The sequence below is a fragment of the Natator depressus genome, chromosome 3 (genome assembly GCF_965152275.1).
Source record: "Natator depressus isolate rNatDep1 chromosome 3, rNatDep2.hap1, whole genome shotgun sequence".
Lineage (NCBI taxonomy): Eukaryota > Metazoa > Chordata > Testudines > Cheloniidae > Natator > Natator depressus.
In genome coordinates, this window is record NC_134236.1 from 121,148,231 (window position 1) to 121,164,154 (window position 15,924).

The 15,924-nt window shown below is 39.7% G+C and overlaps 1 protein-coding gene across 1 annotated transcript in view; it reads right to left on the reverse strand.

The window, feature by feature from the left end:
• WTAP (WT1 associated protein) overlaps positions 1-15,924 on the reverse strand; it is a 36,203-nt gene that overhangs the window by 8,286 nt on the left and 11,993 nt on the right. The window contains exons 4-6 of the mRNA XM_074948704.1: positions 7,680-7,738; positions 5,776-5,903; positions 455-633 (exon numbers count right to left, since the gene is read on the reverse strand). Coding sequence (XP_074804805.1) covers positions 455-633; positions 5,776-5,903; positions 7,680-7,738 — 366 coding nt within the window. The remainder of the gene's footprint in view (positions 1-454; positions 634-5,775; positions 5,904-7,679; positions 7,739-15,924) is intronic.

Here is a 15,924-nt window from a genome sequence, read left to right on the forward strand (position 1 = left end):
GCGAAGCATATTCCATTTTTACATTTTACTGGAATTTTACATGTTCAATTCATGATTTAAAATCTCTAGGTTCTCTCTCCTCCAAACTGTCTGTAGACACAGTGTGCCACAGACTTAAGCCTTCTGTTTCTCCCTCTATTTCTTCAAATAGAACCACTTTGCACGTGTCTACATGTTCTAGAAAAGAAATTTTTTTTTCAGAGGCAGCCACTTCTTCAGAATAGTCCGACGCCATCAGGCCTCTGAAGCAAAGGGGGAGAAAAAAGCTGAAACACAAGGTTCATCTGGTAAGTTTTACATTAAGCATTACAAGCTGGACAGTATAAGAATGTGGCTTTTTGGCTCAAAACGTCTGAGTCTTGGTGTGGAAACGAGTACTTGGCTGTCCCACCATAGCATTCTCGCAGTGAGACTGTCAGGGTAGTCTTGACTGGGGAGTATTTGTTTTGTTTACCTATCAGGCGTAAATTTCCAGGCACTCAGTTCATTTTGGGCTTGTTCCAGTTTGTCTTTAGTCTGTTCCAGTTCACCTTTCATTTTTAGGAAAAACAAGTTGATGGCTGGGTCCACCATTGTTGATCTCAGTTGGGCAACACTAGGCTGCTGGACTTGCTTGAGGTACTGAATCTGATTCTGCATAAAATAAGAGAAAAAAATTGTTACTGTTTATAATTTAAAAAGCGTCAATGATTTCAGAATGGACAGTTAAAAGAAGCCACATTATTCTGCTGATGGAGTTAAAAGAAGCTCATTTTCCTTCCATATTGTAACTGTTAAATTCACAGGCAGACAGCAGTATCAACTAAAGTATAAATCAGTAGGAAAATGAACCCAGAATAGAAAAAAATATGGCTCAGTTTACTTTAAATTTAAAGGCTACAAATTTTGCTTCTCTCCCCCAAATCTAATTAATTCTTCATACCACCTTAATTTAGGTTTGCATAATAAGAATAGCATTTAGGCTACTATAATACTCTACTTTTCGATTGTTTGCATTCTTCTGAAAGGTGACTACAAGTGGGAAGAGTATCAAAAACAGTTTTCCCAAAGTCAAATTAGAAATTGACTAGTTTCCATATAGCTGTAATGTAGGCCAAATCAGAGTGATGACATTAATGTTGACAAATAAATAGTGGTTCTTACTATTTCCAAATTGTTTGTCTAAAATCCTGATGTTTTTATGAAGACCACAAAACAGGCACCTTTGATGCTGGTTTGTATTATTTGCAGTATTCTTATTTAAAAAAGATCAGGAAGCTAAGGTTGAAAGTCTGTGTTTTGTTACAGAGTATGAAACTTCATTATCTTGTTTTAAAAATTAATTTAAGCTATACTTCAACAAAAAACAAAGGGTTTTTGTTTGGATTTAGGTTCTCTTGCAGAATCTGCAATCCAGTAATGAAATAAAAAATTTGTATTTACTTTCAATTTACCTATTTTCTTTTAGCACATGAATTACTTATAGAACTACTGTTACCATATTTAAATAGGATTCATTCAAATGCATTTTTGGAAGTGTGAATTCTTTTAACTTAAAAACCATGTCTTTATATACTTTACTTTAAAAGGGGTGCTAAACAGGAGTATTTGAATACTAAATCCATATACTTGTTAAAATTACATCCCCTTAGCACAGGCAGAATCGGTTTATACTAAATTCAGTTTAATATGCTTCCTAAACCTCTCTCATGTTTCCATTACAACGAAGTAAATTAAGAGTTTCACAGGCTGAAAGAAACATCAACTTTAAAAATTACATTTGTTTGATTTTTAGCTGCTGTGATCACTTATACACCCCAATCCTGTAGGTAGATATGCACTGGCAAATCCTTGTACCCAAGTAAAGTTTCACTTACGTCAAAGAAGTTCTGCACCAGGCACAAGGATCTGCCTGCAGGATTGAGGCTGCTTTGTATACGTGATAAACTAAAAAAAAAAATAATTTTTCTATTTTGTGCATTTGACAGAACTGCATGTCCAGTTAGCTTGACTGTTCTCTTTGTATAGTCAGTTTATGCTATTTGAGTGATTCTTTCAAACAACAAAAATCTGACTGAAAGACCACCACCACTGAAAACAGCAGCGAAGACCCAGGGGCAGGTTTAGTCCCTGAAACCAGTTTAAACTCTGATTGATTAGATTTTATTTTAATTCTGCAACTTGAAGTCCAAGTGAAACAGTGGATATCTTAAACTAGAATACCAATTTTGTTTTAATCGTTTACAGGAGGTCTTTCAAACAAACAAACTTCAACTTGTCAACCAATTACAAAGCCTTTTTTCAAAGATGCTTTCCAAGAACAGGTTTATTATATATTCCCCTTTATATAAAACATATTACATACAAAACTACACTAAAAACGTTATGGTTGCAAAGTTAAGCGGTCAAAAGTTAAGGAATGCCATGTGGTGTCATTTTGTATTTTTACCAACTATACTATGTCGATTAGGTAATCATTTTACATAGAATGTTTCACTATAGTTATTTAATGGGCTTCATCTTTCCACTAAACAGTGAGACCTCACTAACTTATTTTGTTAGTTTACAAAACCCCAAGGTTCATCCCATTTTTCTCTTAGCTTTGCTCCACTCTTATATAATGCTGCCAGTACTTTATTTATGAAAATACTTCACTTCCAATGTTACAAAACAGGTTTCTACCACCACAATTTAAAACATATACCAAGCTTCCTCAAAGACTGCATTGCAAAATCAAATCTGAAAGAGTAAAAAAAAAAAAAAAAAAAAAAAAAAAAAAAAACCACAAAACAAACTAGCCAGCCTCTCCAATTTTTTTTTTTTTTAAAAAAGCCCTCATACTCAAGGGTATATATCTTAGAGGTGGATATTCCATCCTTTTAACCATCCCAAAAAGAGGAGATTCATAAAGGACGTGTTCCAAACATGTAAATGGGTTTTTTAAAGGGACAAATTAAGCTGCAATTTGTATTTTTTGACATCCTGAAGTTAAAATACATTTCCATCTTAAAAATATGAAAAAAGTTTCTGTAAGAGAATCGTCTTTAGGTGTATGTGTCCTATCGGCAAACAATTTAATGACATTCCAAGTAAACCTCACAGGATTGTCACAGGCTGGCTGTCTCTTTAAGGAAAACCAGGCTCAGTCCTGTCTGTGACCTCAGCTGATGGTGATATGGCAACTTAATTAGTGACCCAGCTGCAGAGAATCAGGAAGGACTTCTTAAATACAACTGAGAATGCAGTACAGGGAGAGATTCTGTAAAGGAGATGGGACACTCCTGCATGGGAAGCCCAGTAGTTTGGGGTTGCTTGTGGTTAGAGAGCAGAGCTTTCCCGTAGAGCTAACTCCTATTAGTGAGCTCCTGGAAGGGGCCAGGAATCCAGGGAGGCAGTAGGGGAATCCTGCGGCAGAACCAAGACAAGAAAACCAAGAAGCTCCGCAGGGGCCAGGAAGCAGAGTACTTTGGTAGAGCCCGAGAAGGCAGAAGAACCATAAATGTGAGCATTTGTTTTGGACTTTCAGTTGGACCTTTTCTTACCCCAGAAGGGGAGTGAATTTTTATGTAAGATGGCAGGACAGCCAGGCCACAGAAGAAGAGCGAGGCCATCTCAGGGCCAAGAAAATGGTAACCTACAGCCAAAGACAAGGATCCCTGGCAACACTGCACCATGACACAAAGGAGTAGTACTCAAGGTAAGGATGCATCATTACAAGGATTTACATGATTGTCAAAAATGTATAATCTCGTATCTACAGCTACTGGATAATTAAGTCTTTCAAGCTCAATGGTATGCCCCCCCCCACACACTTAAATTCAACAATTGATCTATGTTCTACAGACTCATCTAAAAAAGCGATTCCTGTACGTATTTCAAAAATCTCTCTGAACTGAAATAATGTTCCTTACCAGAAAAATAAAATTGTTGAAGTCACTCATTTGTAAATAAGAATATGGGGATGGGGGAAAGGAAAACATGCTCTCCCCTCATTTCTTAACTTTCACAGCAGAAGTAGAGGACTGTGACAATATTTCAAAGGTGGCTCTGCACCAGTGGTGTAAACCTGATAATACGTTTCACACTACTACTTCTGGCACCTCTGTGATCCTGAAGAGTAGGAGGGAGGAAGATTGGAGAAAGGGAAGGGGGTTGTGAAACTGTTCTCAATAGCGCTTAGGTCTTTGTTCCCCATGCAAGCAGATCCTAGGAGTGCACTGTGAATGGATGGCACACTTAACCCCTATGATTAGGAAGCATTTTACAGTTCTCTCTCTCTCTGAGTTTCTCATCTAATCAAGTACGTATTTTTTCAGTGAGCAAGGTAGAGGTGATATGGAAGAAACCTGTAAAAAAGGAGAAAACATGGAATTCCAAGAGAATCCCAAACAAGGAAAGAGGAATCCCCAGAGGCCAAATTAAAGATAGAAAATCGGAGAAAAATAAAGGGGGGGAGAGGGTGAGTAGAAATAAAAAACCATTAAATATAAAAAGAGGAGCAAATGAAGTGTAACCCTGAGGGAAAAGAAAAGCTGAGCTGCTAAATTTCAAAAGAATTCTGATTAAAAAAAAACCTCCTTTCCTAAAATTACTGCATTGTCTACCCATCTGAATCAGTGGGAAGGATAACAAAAACCAGCAACCCAACATCAATATGAATTATGTCAGACCAGAAGCTCCAGTAGTAGACCTTGATTCTTGGCGCTTAAGGATAAAATGCCACTGACTTCCAAAGTCTGCTCCCATATCCAAAGTGAAGAAGTTATTTCACATTTATACATTCGATAAACTATATATTAAAAAAAGAAAATGGCCTCATGCAACAGGCTAGCAGCAGCAAAAGTATGGAATTGTTTGAATGTAACAGCACTTGAATTAGTGCCACTGATCAGGAGAGGAATGTCTTTGCTATATTAATTATCTGTTGTTGGTAGCTACCGGTGAGGCGCTCTGCTCTGGTTCAATGATAAGTCGGCTACATGCGTATTCCCTCTGTGTGCTGCCCCAGCTCTGTGAAGATAGCTGATACAGCAGACCCCGAGAGAACTCCCAAAAACCACAGACTCTAGTAAGGTACGAAGGCACCCGGCCAGGTTTATTGTCAAACGAAGCACAGCAGTAGTTTCCTATAGACTCTATAGGACATACTACGAATGTGTGCCCCCAGCAATGGGCACAGCTCAGTCAGTGGCAGGACACTCCACTGCCCCCTAGGCTGGACAAAGATGTGCGCTCCAGGACCTATTTTTATTACAGTTGCAAGACAGATTACTCATCCCTACTGACGTATTGACTCATTAGGGTGCTGTCTCCCACTTTGATCATGTTGGTTCAAACAAACAGATCTGTCCATCATGCTGCCCTTTTGACCCTGTCTTTGGGATGCACCTGGTTGTTCCTTATCTCTGTAAGTGTCCTCGTATTGGGATGTCCAGGTGCCATCTTGGCACATGTTCCTCTTATTACTACTTATATCATTAGCACGTGCTTTCAAGGAGCCCTTTTCTTGCCAAGTACTGCAATTAGGGCCTGCCTCTGGCTCACAGCCCAGCTTTGCTTAGCAATGCCTGGAAGTACTTGTGTCTGAGGCCTAAAGCCTGAACCAAAGGGTTTATGTTTCAGGGCCTCTTATTAAATATCTTACTTGAGTTTAAGTTAAAATGTATATTCTTCCATATTAAATTACTCTTTAGATTCTGATCCTATTTTCCCCCACAAGATAACAATATGCAGTACATGCTCAGCTGAAAACACATTCCTAGAATATTAAGACATTTATCAACATTAAATACTTACAGTACACTCTTGCATTTCCTGTTCCTTAGTTGCCAGCCTCATCACTAGGATATTCTCTCTTCGGGCAGACTCTTGCTGTTGTTGCTTCAGCTTCTCTTCAGACTCTCTCAATCCAGTTACATCATTAGCTAATATTAATGATAAAATACAGAAAGCACACAAACTTTAATAGCCTAGTTTACAACAGACTAGTTCAAAGACTATGATGACTTTAGAAAGCATAAACTGGTTGCTTTAAAAATAGATTAAAAGGAAAACTAAGTCAAAAACATCAAGGTTTAGATACTGGAATTACTCTAAAGTCCATTTTAAATTTGACATTAGTCCCTGTTAGGCAGTTTCTACTAGTCCTTTTTTGAAAGCTTTCTATCATGTTAAATACCAGTAGTAGCAACTGCAAGAGCACTAGTGTAAACCAGCCACTGTTTGTGCCTCTTCTTCACTAGCACTCCTACTCTGCTACTAGGACCCAAGGAACTGCACTGGTATTAAGGGAGGGAAAGGTCTTCAGAAAGAGACCAGTATAGCTGAGGAGTGTGCATTCTCAGCAACTGTACTCAATTTCTAAGCAGCATTGTTTTTAGACAATACTCAAGCTGGAATGTCAAAACCCCACAGTCACATTTTGACATTACAAAACTTCAGAGATGGCAATCCAATCACATTTTAAAGTTTCATTCCAACGAAACACACCATGTTAAAACATTTATATTAGATATGTTGGAAATGTAAGTTAGGGATTCAATTTTTGTTTCTACTTACGTTATAATAATGTATGTTTTTGTTTTGCTCATAGCATTTGTCAACTAATATGACAAGATGCTGGAAGTGCTATTTAACAATGTTATTTTAAAACTACTTGAGCTCTTAATGCACACTAAGGAAAAACTTTTAATACTAGTTTTGGGGAGGATTTAAAAAAATTTTTTTGTACAAAATCTGTAATAGTTTTAGTCACTGACTATTTGTGCTGGTACAGCTGTTCCTGCACCTGAAGATGGCAGGAGCATTCGAGTGGAAGTTACACATCTAGTCCATTCATGCACTTCTACAGGGCTAGAGTGGTCCTAGCACAGAGGGAAACCATGGTATACACTCATTTCAGTTTGTTGCAAGTACAAAACCACAACAAGCAAGAAACCAATTAGAGGTCAGCCTCTCTCAAAGCAAGCATGATAAAGACAGGTTGAAAAAGAGAACAAAGCCACCTTGAAGAGTAGTGGTACAAAGAATTCGAGATTTGAAAGCGGGGTGGTGAATCCATTATTTTAGCTGCCAATCCAAATAGTGACATAAGTAGGATTGGTAACTCAGCTACCCCTAAAACTCATTCATTCAATCTTAGGGTGGGTGGAAGTCTCTCTTCTCTTTCAAAAGGAGAAGAGCTACAGTTAAAGAACAGCATAGCTGGTGAATATTCAAAAGTGGTAAATTAAGATACATGATCTATACAAGACTTAACTGGCGATTCATTTTAGACCACTTCCCCTAACCAAAACTCCTTTCACTTCTCATCCTAGAACATTTTTGTAAAACGGCCTCTCTTTCACAGGGTAATATGATTGCCAAAGTGTCTTAAAAAGGATATGTATTTTTCCCCCCCCCAGTCGGGGCACACCTGCTAATTTTATACATGCCCAAACAAAAAACAGACCATTTACTGATAGATGAAGAAGCCACTGGAAGATCTTCAATGGAAGACAGGGGGTGGATATCTGCTCTAGAGGATGCAGGTCTTGTGGCCTATACTAAACCATCCCGGCCAGTGCACCAGCCAAGTAACACCTTCTGTTCAGATTATTATTCGCCACTGTAAATTTTTTTTACAAGGCATATAAATCACTTGAAACACTATTTAAACAGATTTGTGTAACATTTATGACTTTGAAAGTGGACTAACTTACAATTAAGATCTGTGTATTTGCCCTCCAGAGCCTGTACATATGCTTCATATTGCTTCCACCTATTAAGGGAGGAAAACAAACATTTCTGAACCTTGATTCATTAGACTGAGGCATCTTAATTTAAAAAACACTAACATAATACACATTTGTACCATAACCAGAATAGGTCACAAGGGAAACATGCAGGAGTGTGTGTGTATGTATATATATATATATATATATATATATATATAAAATCTATTTGTTAGTTAAAACGATGGAAAAGTTGACTTTCATGGCTAAAAGTCAAGTTTAATTCTGCTTCTGAACTAAAGAGAAAAAGGATAAAGAAAAAATCACTACCTTCTAAAAAAAGTGACATACTAAAAGTCTTAGAAGGTTGTCTGCATTATTCTGGACAAAACTTTAGACCATTCATGTTTACTATTTAGTCATGAATATATGGAACACTTTACTTGTTCATTTAAATATTATCGTGTTCCCAAATGCAAAACTATCAAAACCAAAATTTAGTAATAAAGTGAACACAAACGCACAGCATACAAGTGGATTTAGAATCCATCAAGAGACTCAGACAGTTAAAATTAATAAGGTGAGAAGTTGGAAAGTTTTCTTGGCTTGTTCAAGCCAGGATTGTCTTCTGAAAATCCAGTGAATGGGAGACAAATGGTTAAGTTATTGGCAAACAAGCAGTTGTTAGAGTTGGCCATCTTTTAGCTACTCTAGCCATGGAATACTTAAATAATCCATTTATTCAAAAAGACTCTAGATTACACCATTCTGATGCAAACAAAATATGTGTGTGTGTGGGGGGGGGAGAATGGCATTTGGACATCCAGGTCAAAAAGTCTTAAGAACAAGAAAAAAAATTAGACTACTAAATAAACTACCTAGATTTTTCAAAGCAATGAGCTCCCAATGGACTTAATAGCTGACTTCAAGAGGTCTTTATCAAATGGTAAGGTATACAATAAGATTAATATTTTAGTAATGACCATGAGACACAACTTCAGAATTTTGCTTAAATAAGAACATTCTTGCAATTATTCCTTGAGATTTTTTTCCATTTCGATTAAAGGTCTGAAAAAAGTCTAATTTGAGATAAAATTCAGTTACAGGGAAGGAGTGATTTGTCCAAATAAAATCTTAAATTTATTTATGAGAGCACCTGCCCCCTAGGAATAAAGTGTATGCACCCAGTAAATAATAATTCTGTTAAAAGTTGCCATCTCCTAATTTATAGGAGCATTTTCAATCTGTTCTATTTTATGGCCAGCTTTTTTTTTTTCTTCAAGAGTTTCCTTTGGAATTTCTACTAAGTTCTGACGCTTAAATATCAATTTTCAAGAACAAACTTACATTATTATTTCTCTGCAAATACCATACAGGATTCATTCTTGGGTCTTGTGCCCTCTACACATTTAGGAAATTCCCTTAGCTCTTAAGACTGAGGGGGGGGGGGGGGCCGCAGCAGGAGGTGCCTCTAGCACACCAGTAGTTTAACTCGAAGTCTGAATGCTGAGCTTGCTCCAGCCTAATTGTTCAAGAGGCTGTGGATGTGCTTATCCCCAAGCCCAGAGAGCACAGGGGGAGGTACAGTGTAGCCCCATTGGCTCCCAGTCCCCTTGCTCCCCACAGGAAGTCTGGCATGTGGGCTGCAGCCTCCCTCTGCTGTCACCCTGCCTGTAAGCTGATTTTCTGGGAGCATGCCCTCCCAGGCTGCAGCCCTTTGTTTCCTTCCTTGGCTATTGACTCAGAAACCTGCCTTCCACTTACTAGCAACTGCCAAATAACTTTTTACTGGCAACTGAGGTGCTAATAAGTGGAATCTACTTATCTACCAAAAAGCCTTGCAGTTTTCATTGCACGCCACGTGCTTGGGGGGTGTAAACAGACTCAAGGGAACCTTTTACTGCACACAAGTAACCTTCATATGTCATCAGACAGCTCATAGAGGAAGTTCCTTTCTTGACCAGTCAAAAAGGAACTAGCTCAAAATGTTCAAGTCTCTGAGGTACCTGGGGTTGGAATGTTCTGAGCAGGGAAAAGCCCTGCCATATAGCCAGCTACAGGTACCAGAGGAGCAAAAATCTGAAGAGCCAGGAAGGCACAATATCCAGGAGTGAAAATCCTGCACTGAGGTTGTTTACTGTGCTTTAACTCCTGCCTTTGACACATGTTCCTATAGCAACATCTATTCATAACCCCATAGAACTCATCTGCAGCAGGAGCTGCAGTGAAATGCTACTTCCTGAAACATTAAACTTGAGACAGAACAGCACATTTAACAGGCGTTAACTAACAGCACTTTCATGAAAATTGATGGTTTAAAGGCTAGGAAGATTAAGCCAGTTTCCTAGTAACTGTCAAAGTGCAGTTTTACTCAGAAGTATGACTAAAAATGCCACATTCTTACTGAACAGATTTCTTTTGTGTAATAGCAGTCTGTATTTGCTTGCTTGTGTGACAAAAGTTACTAAACCGGAACCTCGCTAGAACGCAGGATTTGGGATCCATGTGCGATACCACGTTCTAGCGGGGACTGCGTTAAAATGCATTACAATTAAAGGAATTAAATTTGGGATCCATGGCCACGACCGCGTTATATGCAAACTCGTGCTATACAGATGCGCGCTCTAGCGCGGGTCTGGTGTACTTGTTGCCCCTGTTAATATAGAGCAAAGCTAGAAAAAATGAGCTGGATTCTGTTCATGCATCAAGTATTTGTATTACAGTGGTACTTAAAGGCTTCAACAGATATCAAGGCCCAATTGTCCTAAGCACAGTACAAACAGTTAAGAATCCTTGTCATTAAGAGTTTACAGTCTAAACAGACATGATAGACAAATGGGTGGTAGGGGTAACAGGTTACCCAAGCGCTCACAGCAAGTCAGTGGCAGAACTGGGAACAAAACCTGCTTCCCAGAGCAGCACCTTATCTTCTAGACAGATGGCACAAGTACCCTCTGAGGAGGGTTTTACAGATTTTAAGGCTAATAATAGTCAACATAATCTAACTCAGTGGTTCTCAAACTTTTTGGATTGGCAACCCCTCTCAGGCAGCAAACCACTGAGTGAGAGACACCCCCCCCCCTATAAATTAAACGCTTATTTAACACTATTTTAAATGTTAAAATGAATTTACCTTCTCTCGCCACTTAAAATTAAGACCACCATTTTTACAAACAGAAAGGTTTTTTTTTTAAAGTTACTGTCTAATTCCAGGGTCGGAAAGAAACTGTGTATCACTTTTTACACCAGACATTAGCACAGACTTCAGAGCAGACTTGCTAGCTTACTGGGAGGCTGTGAAAAGTGGTATTAACAAACATACAAATATCACTTTTCACAGCAGACTTGCTAGTGCCCTATTGCAACCCTTACTTCTGTGCTGCTGGTGGTGGCAGGTGCTGCCTCAAGAGCTGGGCAGCTGGAGAGCGGCAACTGCTGGCTGGTCGCCCAACTCTGAAGACAGTGCTGCCACCAACAGCAGCGCAGAACTGCACAAGTAAGGGTGGCAATGCCGTATCATGCCACCTTTACTTCTGCATAATGCTTGGCCTTTGCGTTGGGGGGGGGAGGGGGGCTTTAGGCCACAAGCCTCCTTCTCCCCCCCAGTACCACACTATAATTTGTAATTTAACAGTCAGACACACACTTGGGGGGGGGGGGGGGGGGGGCTGATCTCAGTGTTTTGATTGATCTCGTTTAGTGCAGCTTTTCAGCAGCTGAATAATCAAGCCCTCTGCTGTCCCACCTTTTTAGCCTCAAGATGACAAACCTGCATGCACGATATTACAATCCCCAGAGCCCAATTTCCTTAACATGGTGATAATACAAATATATATTGTGATTAGAAACAAAGATTTCTGCATTATGTTTACAATACTTTCTGAAGTAAATACCTTTCCACTGCAATGTAGGGTGTGTGTAATTTTCCAAAACACTAGATTTAAAACATATAATTTAAAGTAGTTGCTCTCTGCTTCATGCATGTACTCGTGACCCCCATTTGTGAACCTCCTAATCTAACCTGATCTCCTGCATAAACACAATGAATAGAATTCCACCCAATAATTCCTCCACTGAGCTTAACTTTTGTGGAGCTATAGTTTTGTTTTAAAAAGACAGATGTCAAACTTTGATGTGAAGAGTTCAAGTGAGGAGGACCTACCACATGTGATAATCTGTTCCAATATTATGCTTGCTGTTAGAAAGCTTACATCTTATTTCCCCATCTGATCCAGCCATTGGATCTTCTTATGACTACCTAAGATTAATGTGCTCTGTAGCCATCAGGATCTTCTCCCTGTATAGGTCTTCAAATAAAGACTGGATGCCTCTCCTGAAAATATGCTTTAGTGACACATTACTGAGCTCAATACAGGAGTAACTGGGTGAAATTCTGTGGCCTGCGTTACACAAGAGGTCAGACTACTTCAGGGTTTCCTCAAACTTCATTGCATGCAACCCCCTTCTGACAACCAAAATGACTATGGGGACCCTGGGAAGGGGGACCCAAGCCCCACCACCCAGGGCCAAAGCCCTGCCACCTGGACGGGGCACCACAGCTTGAGGGCTTCAGCCCCAAACCCCAGTAAGTCTAATGCAGCCTGGCGATCGTATTAAAATGGGGTCCTGACCCACAGTTTGAGAACCGCTGGGCTAGATGATTTAATGATCCTTTCTGGACTTAATCTACAAATTTGATATCTGATTTATTAGAGAGAAGGTTAATAGACTGAAGGACCTCAGTCTCTCATTGAAGGACATGTTTTCAAGACCTGAAACCTTTTAGTTTTTTTAACTCAATTTTTCAACATCCTTTTAAAAAATTTACTGTACAGATCTCTGGCATTTCTTCTTGTTGCTTTCCACAGCGATACAAGCATAACTTATCTTGGATGATTGACACTACAGCCCATACTTCCTCACTAGGCCTCCTCCTGGTTTTATACATAGATTAATAAAAAGGGGAATAACAAAATTATGCACAAATAGTCATCCAGGTAGAGGAGTAATTTGTTCCACATGATCTTTGGGGCTCTTGCTCCCTTAAAAACAAACTGTCTACCATTGGTAGGCTCCAACAGCAAACACACACTTTATGGGCTTTAATACTGTTAACTGACATTTCCAGAAAAAGTAGCATTGACATCTAATTTTAATCCACTACTAGGAGTGGAACCCCCCCCCCAAAAAAAGAGACTTGGGTCAAGGATATCATTACTTATGGTTCTGCCAGAACTGTTCCATCACAACCTTCTAACCAACATTCACTAAAAAAGATGATTATTTGGACAGAGTAATAACTGAGAACAATGACAAGAAGTTTTCTTAAGCAACATCCTAGCCTTCTTGGAGTGGATCAATGCCTTCCCTTCAACAATAGCCAAGCGTATTCCCACTTTCCTTCATTAGACAAGTTATGGACTCAACCTGTAGGCTCGTACCCTGCAACTCCCCCAGAATCTGTCCAAATCTGTCAAAGCTCAAGTAGGAAAGATGGTGCCAATCATGCACGGTTTTGTCACTACAAAGACAGCTTAGTCCAAATCCAAGTGGTTTTATCTGCAAGTAATTTTAAAAGTCATTCAAAATAATAAACCTGTGACTGTTGCTAGATTAAAACAGCCTCAGTTAGTCAGGCTGTTCATCTTCTGGAAAGGTGCTGATCAGAACTTTGAAGATGCTATAAAGAAGATATTTTCCTTTGCCTGTATAGTGAGGAGTTTTCAACATTTGTGCTGCAATTGTTCAACCTTAGAACATGACTTCTCTGAGTAGCCTCCCTTTGTATGTTCCACTTCAGATGTGCATGCCCTCCATGCGCCTCTAATCTGAGATTTTTGGTAGCAGTGCCTCTTCATCCCATGACTTCCTCATGTCCATACAGAGGCGATACAGAGCTGTGCCCAAGAGGGCAAACCACCACCCTTCATTACTTAATTGTTCTGCAACAGAGCATCTAGCACGCCTGCTTCAGGTTTACATTTTTCCTTTTACTTTATAGCTCTATTGTTTTAGGGTTTCCCCTCCATTAAACACATTTCTTTTTCTCCCCCTCCCCCCACTACCACCCCCTAAGAGACTCTGCTCAGGGGCTGTCATTAATGTGCTATACCAGGGTCCCTGGGACTCAAGCAGTGCCTCACATGCTTGGAATCTATTGCAGATAGCAACTGACATTCAGAGTGCCTCCACTGTCTGGGAGACACATACACAGTTGAAAAGTGTAGTAGATGCACAAATTGGCAAAGCTGCAACTTGAGCATCAGTTCAGTTTCCAAACACTTGGTTCTGGTATATGTCTCCAGGCAGCCATATGCTGCTGTTGACAAAGCAGTCTTATCAACAGTTTTAGCTCCAGCTCTGAAGCGTGATCCTCTTTCCAGGAATGCTGCTCTGGAGTCTGAGTGGAGCACCAATAGGGACACTACTCAAAGAAAGAGAAGTTACTTACCTTGTACAGTAAGTTCTAAGGGCTTCTCTACATTACCCGCAGGATCGAGGGGCAGTGATTAATCCAGCAGGGGTTGATTTATCGTGTCTAGACTAGACACGATAAATTAACTGCTGAGCGCTCTCCCATCCACTCCAGTACTCTACTGGAGCAAGAGCTGTTGACTCACTGCAGTGAAGACACTGCGGTGAGTAGATTTAAGTACGTTGACTTCAGCTACGTTATTCACATTTGCAGCCTCATGCAGTTCACAAGTGGTGTACATACGTGCTCTACAGAAGCCATTTGTAGAGTGGAAACAGTGTTAGGAATGACATTGGGGGGGGGGGAAACAAAGCAGACTTAAAGGCAGGATTCCATGATAAATGTTGGAACCATAGTCTGCTCTTGAGCTGTCTGTATAAGCAAGGGGAATGTCATTCCTACAGTAGTAAGCTACTGGATAAAGGGGGGTGGGGGGGGCCCAGCAGCTGCTGTCATGCAGAGCTATAATGAATCTGGGTTCCCCTAGGTGTAGCTGGATCTATTTTTAAAAAGTACTCATGTAACCAGTTTGAAAAAAGTTGGAAAGACAGTATTTGTTGTGGAACTTCAAGTTAATGATTTGTTTACTCACTGATGTAACCAGTGCCAGGATGTGATGTTTGTCTACTTCATGTGTACATCTTTTAGCCCCATTAAAGAACAGCAAAACATTACCCACAAATGTGCACTGATAATCAGTGCACAACATATACAGACAGTAAGATTCCCACAGAAGATACTGAAACATTTTAAGTTGTCAAAATATACAACCAAGGAAAGTCAGTCTATACAATTCCTACATACTAGATATGTAAACATGAATATTGCCAGTTAGTAAATACTCCAGTATCTTAAGGGGGAAAAAAAAACCAAAATAAAAAGTCCCAACTTTCATACTTCAAGGTTGTGAGACAACACTTATGTATATTCCTGTGTCCAAAGACAACTCTGAAGTCACTTGCCATCTAACATGAGATACAGGCTTGAAAAATTCCTGGATGAAGGCCGTACAACAGACCAGGTGGTTGTGGTGGGGTGCAGTCACCAGCAAGGTTCAGCAGTAACAGCCTGGTGAAAAATCCAGCCTACCACTTCCAGCTGCTTAAAGGCGGGAGGGTATTCCAACACAGGGTGAATTCCTTTCATTTGGCCTGATCTACATACAAGATCTGCAATGATTTAACAATTGTTTTTTAAAATCTATTTATTTAAACCAACATCCATCCCTGTATTGACACAATCCCAACTGTGTGGACACAGTTAAATTTGTTTACAACTGGACTGTGCTCATCAGAGGGCCTGACATTGGGATAAGTGAACAGATTTAAGTTAAACTGTTGCAACTTTTACAATTACAAAAATCTACTAGCCAGAATCTAAGAACATCTGACCAATTTTAAATACTCCCACTTAATGGCTAGGGAAAGGGACTTCTTTCTCTTCCCCATATAGTCAGTCTCTTTTGCTCTCCCAAGTCTGTTTCTGATGTTCCCTCCTTTGAATAGTTTCAGTGTATTTGTTCCAGACAGCTTTCCATAACAGTGGAGGAAAAACAAGATTGTCAGTTGGCTAAAGAACTCCCAATAGCAGTAGTGATATGGATCAATTTTGCCAATTTCACTCAGCTACTACTTGGGGAAAAAGGTTAAGCAGCTGAGGTACAGAAAACGTATGCAGGCTCAGAAAGACAGCACTGCATCAGTTGATATTTGATCCACATTCAAGAGATCCTTATGGGGTGTGAAGACTGCCAGAAAC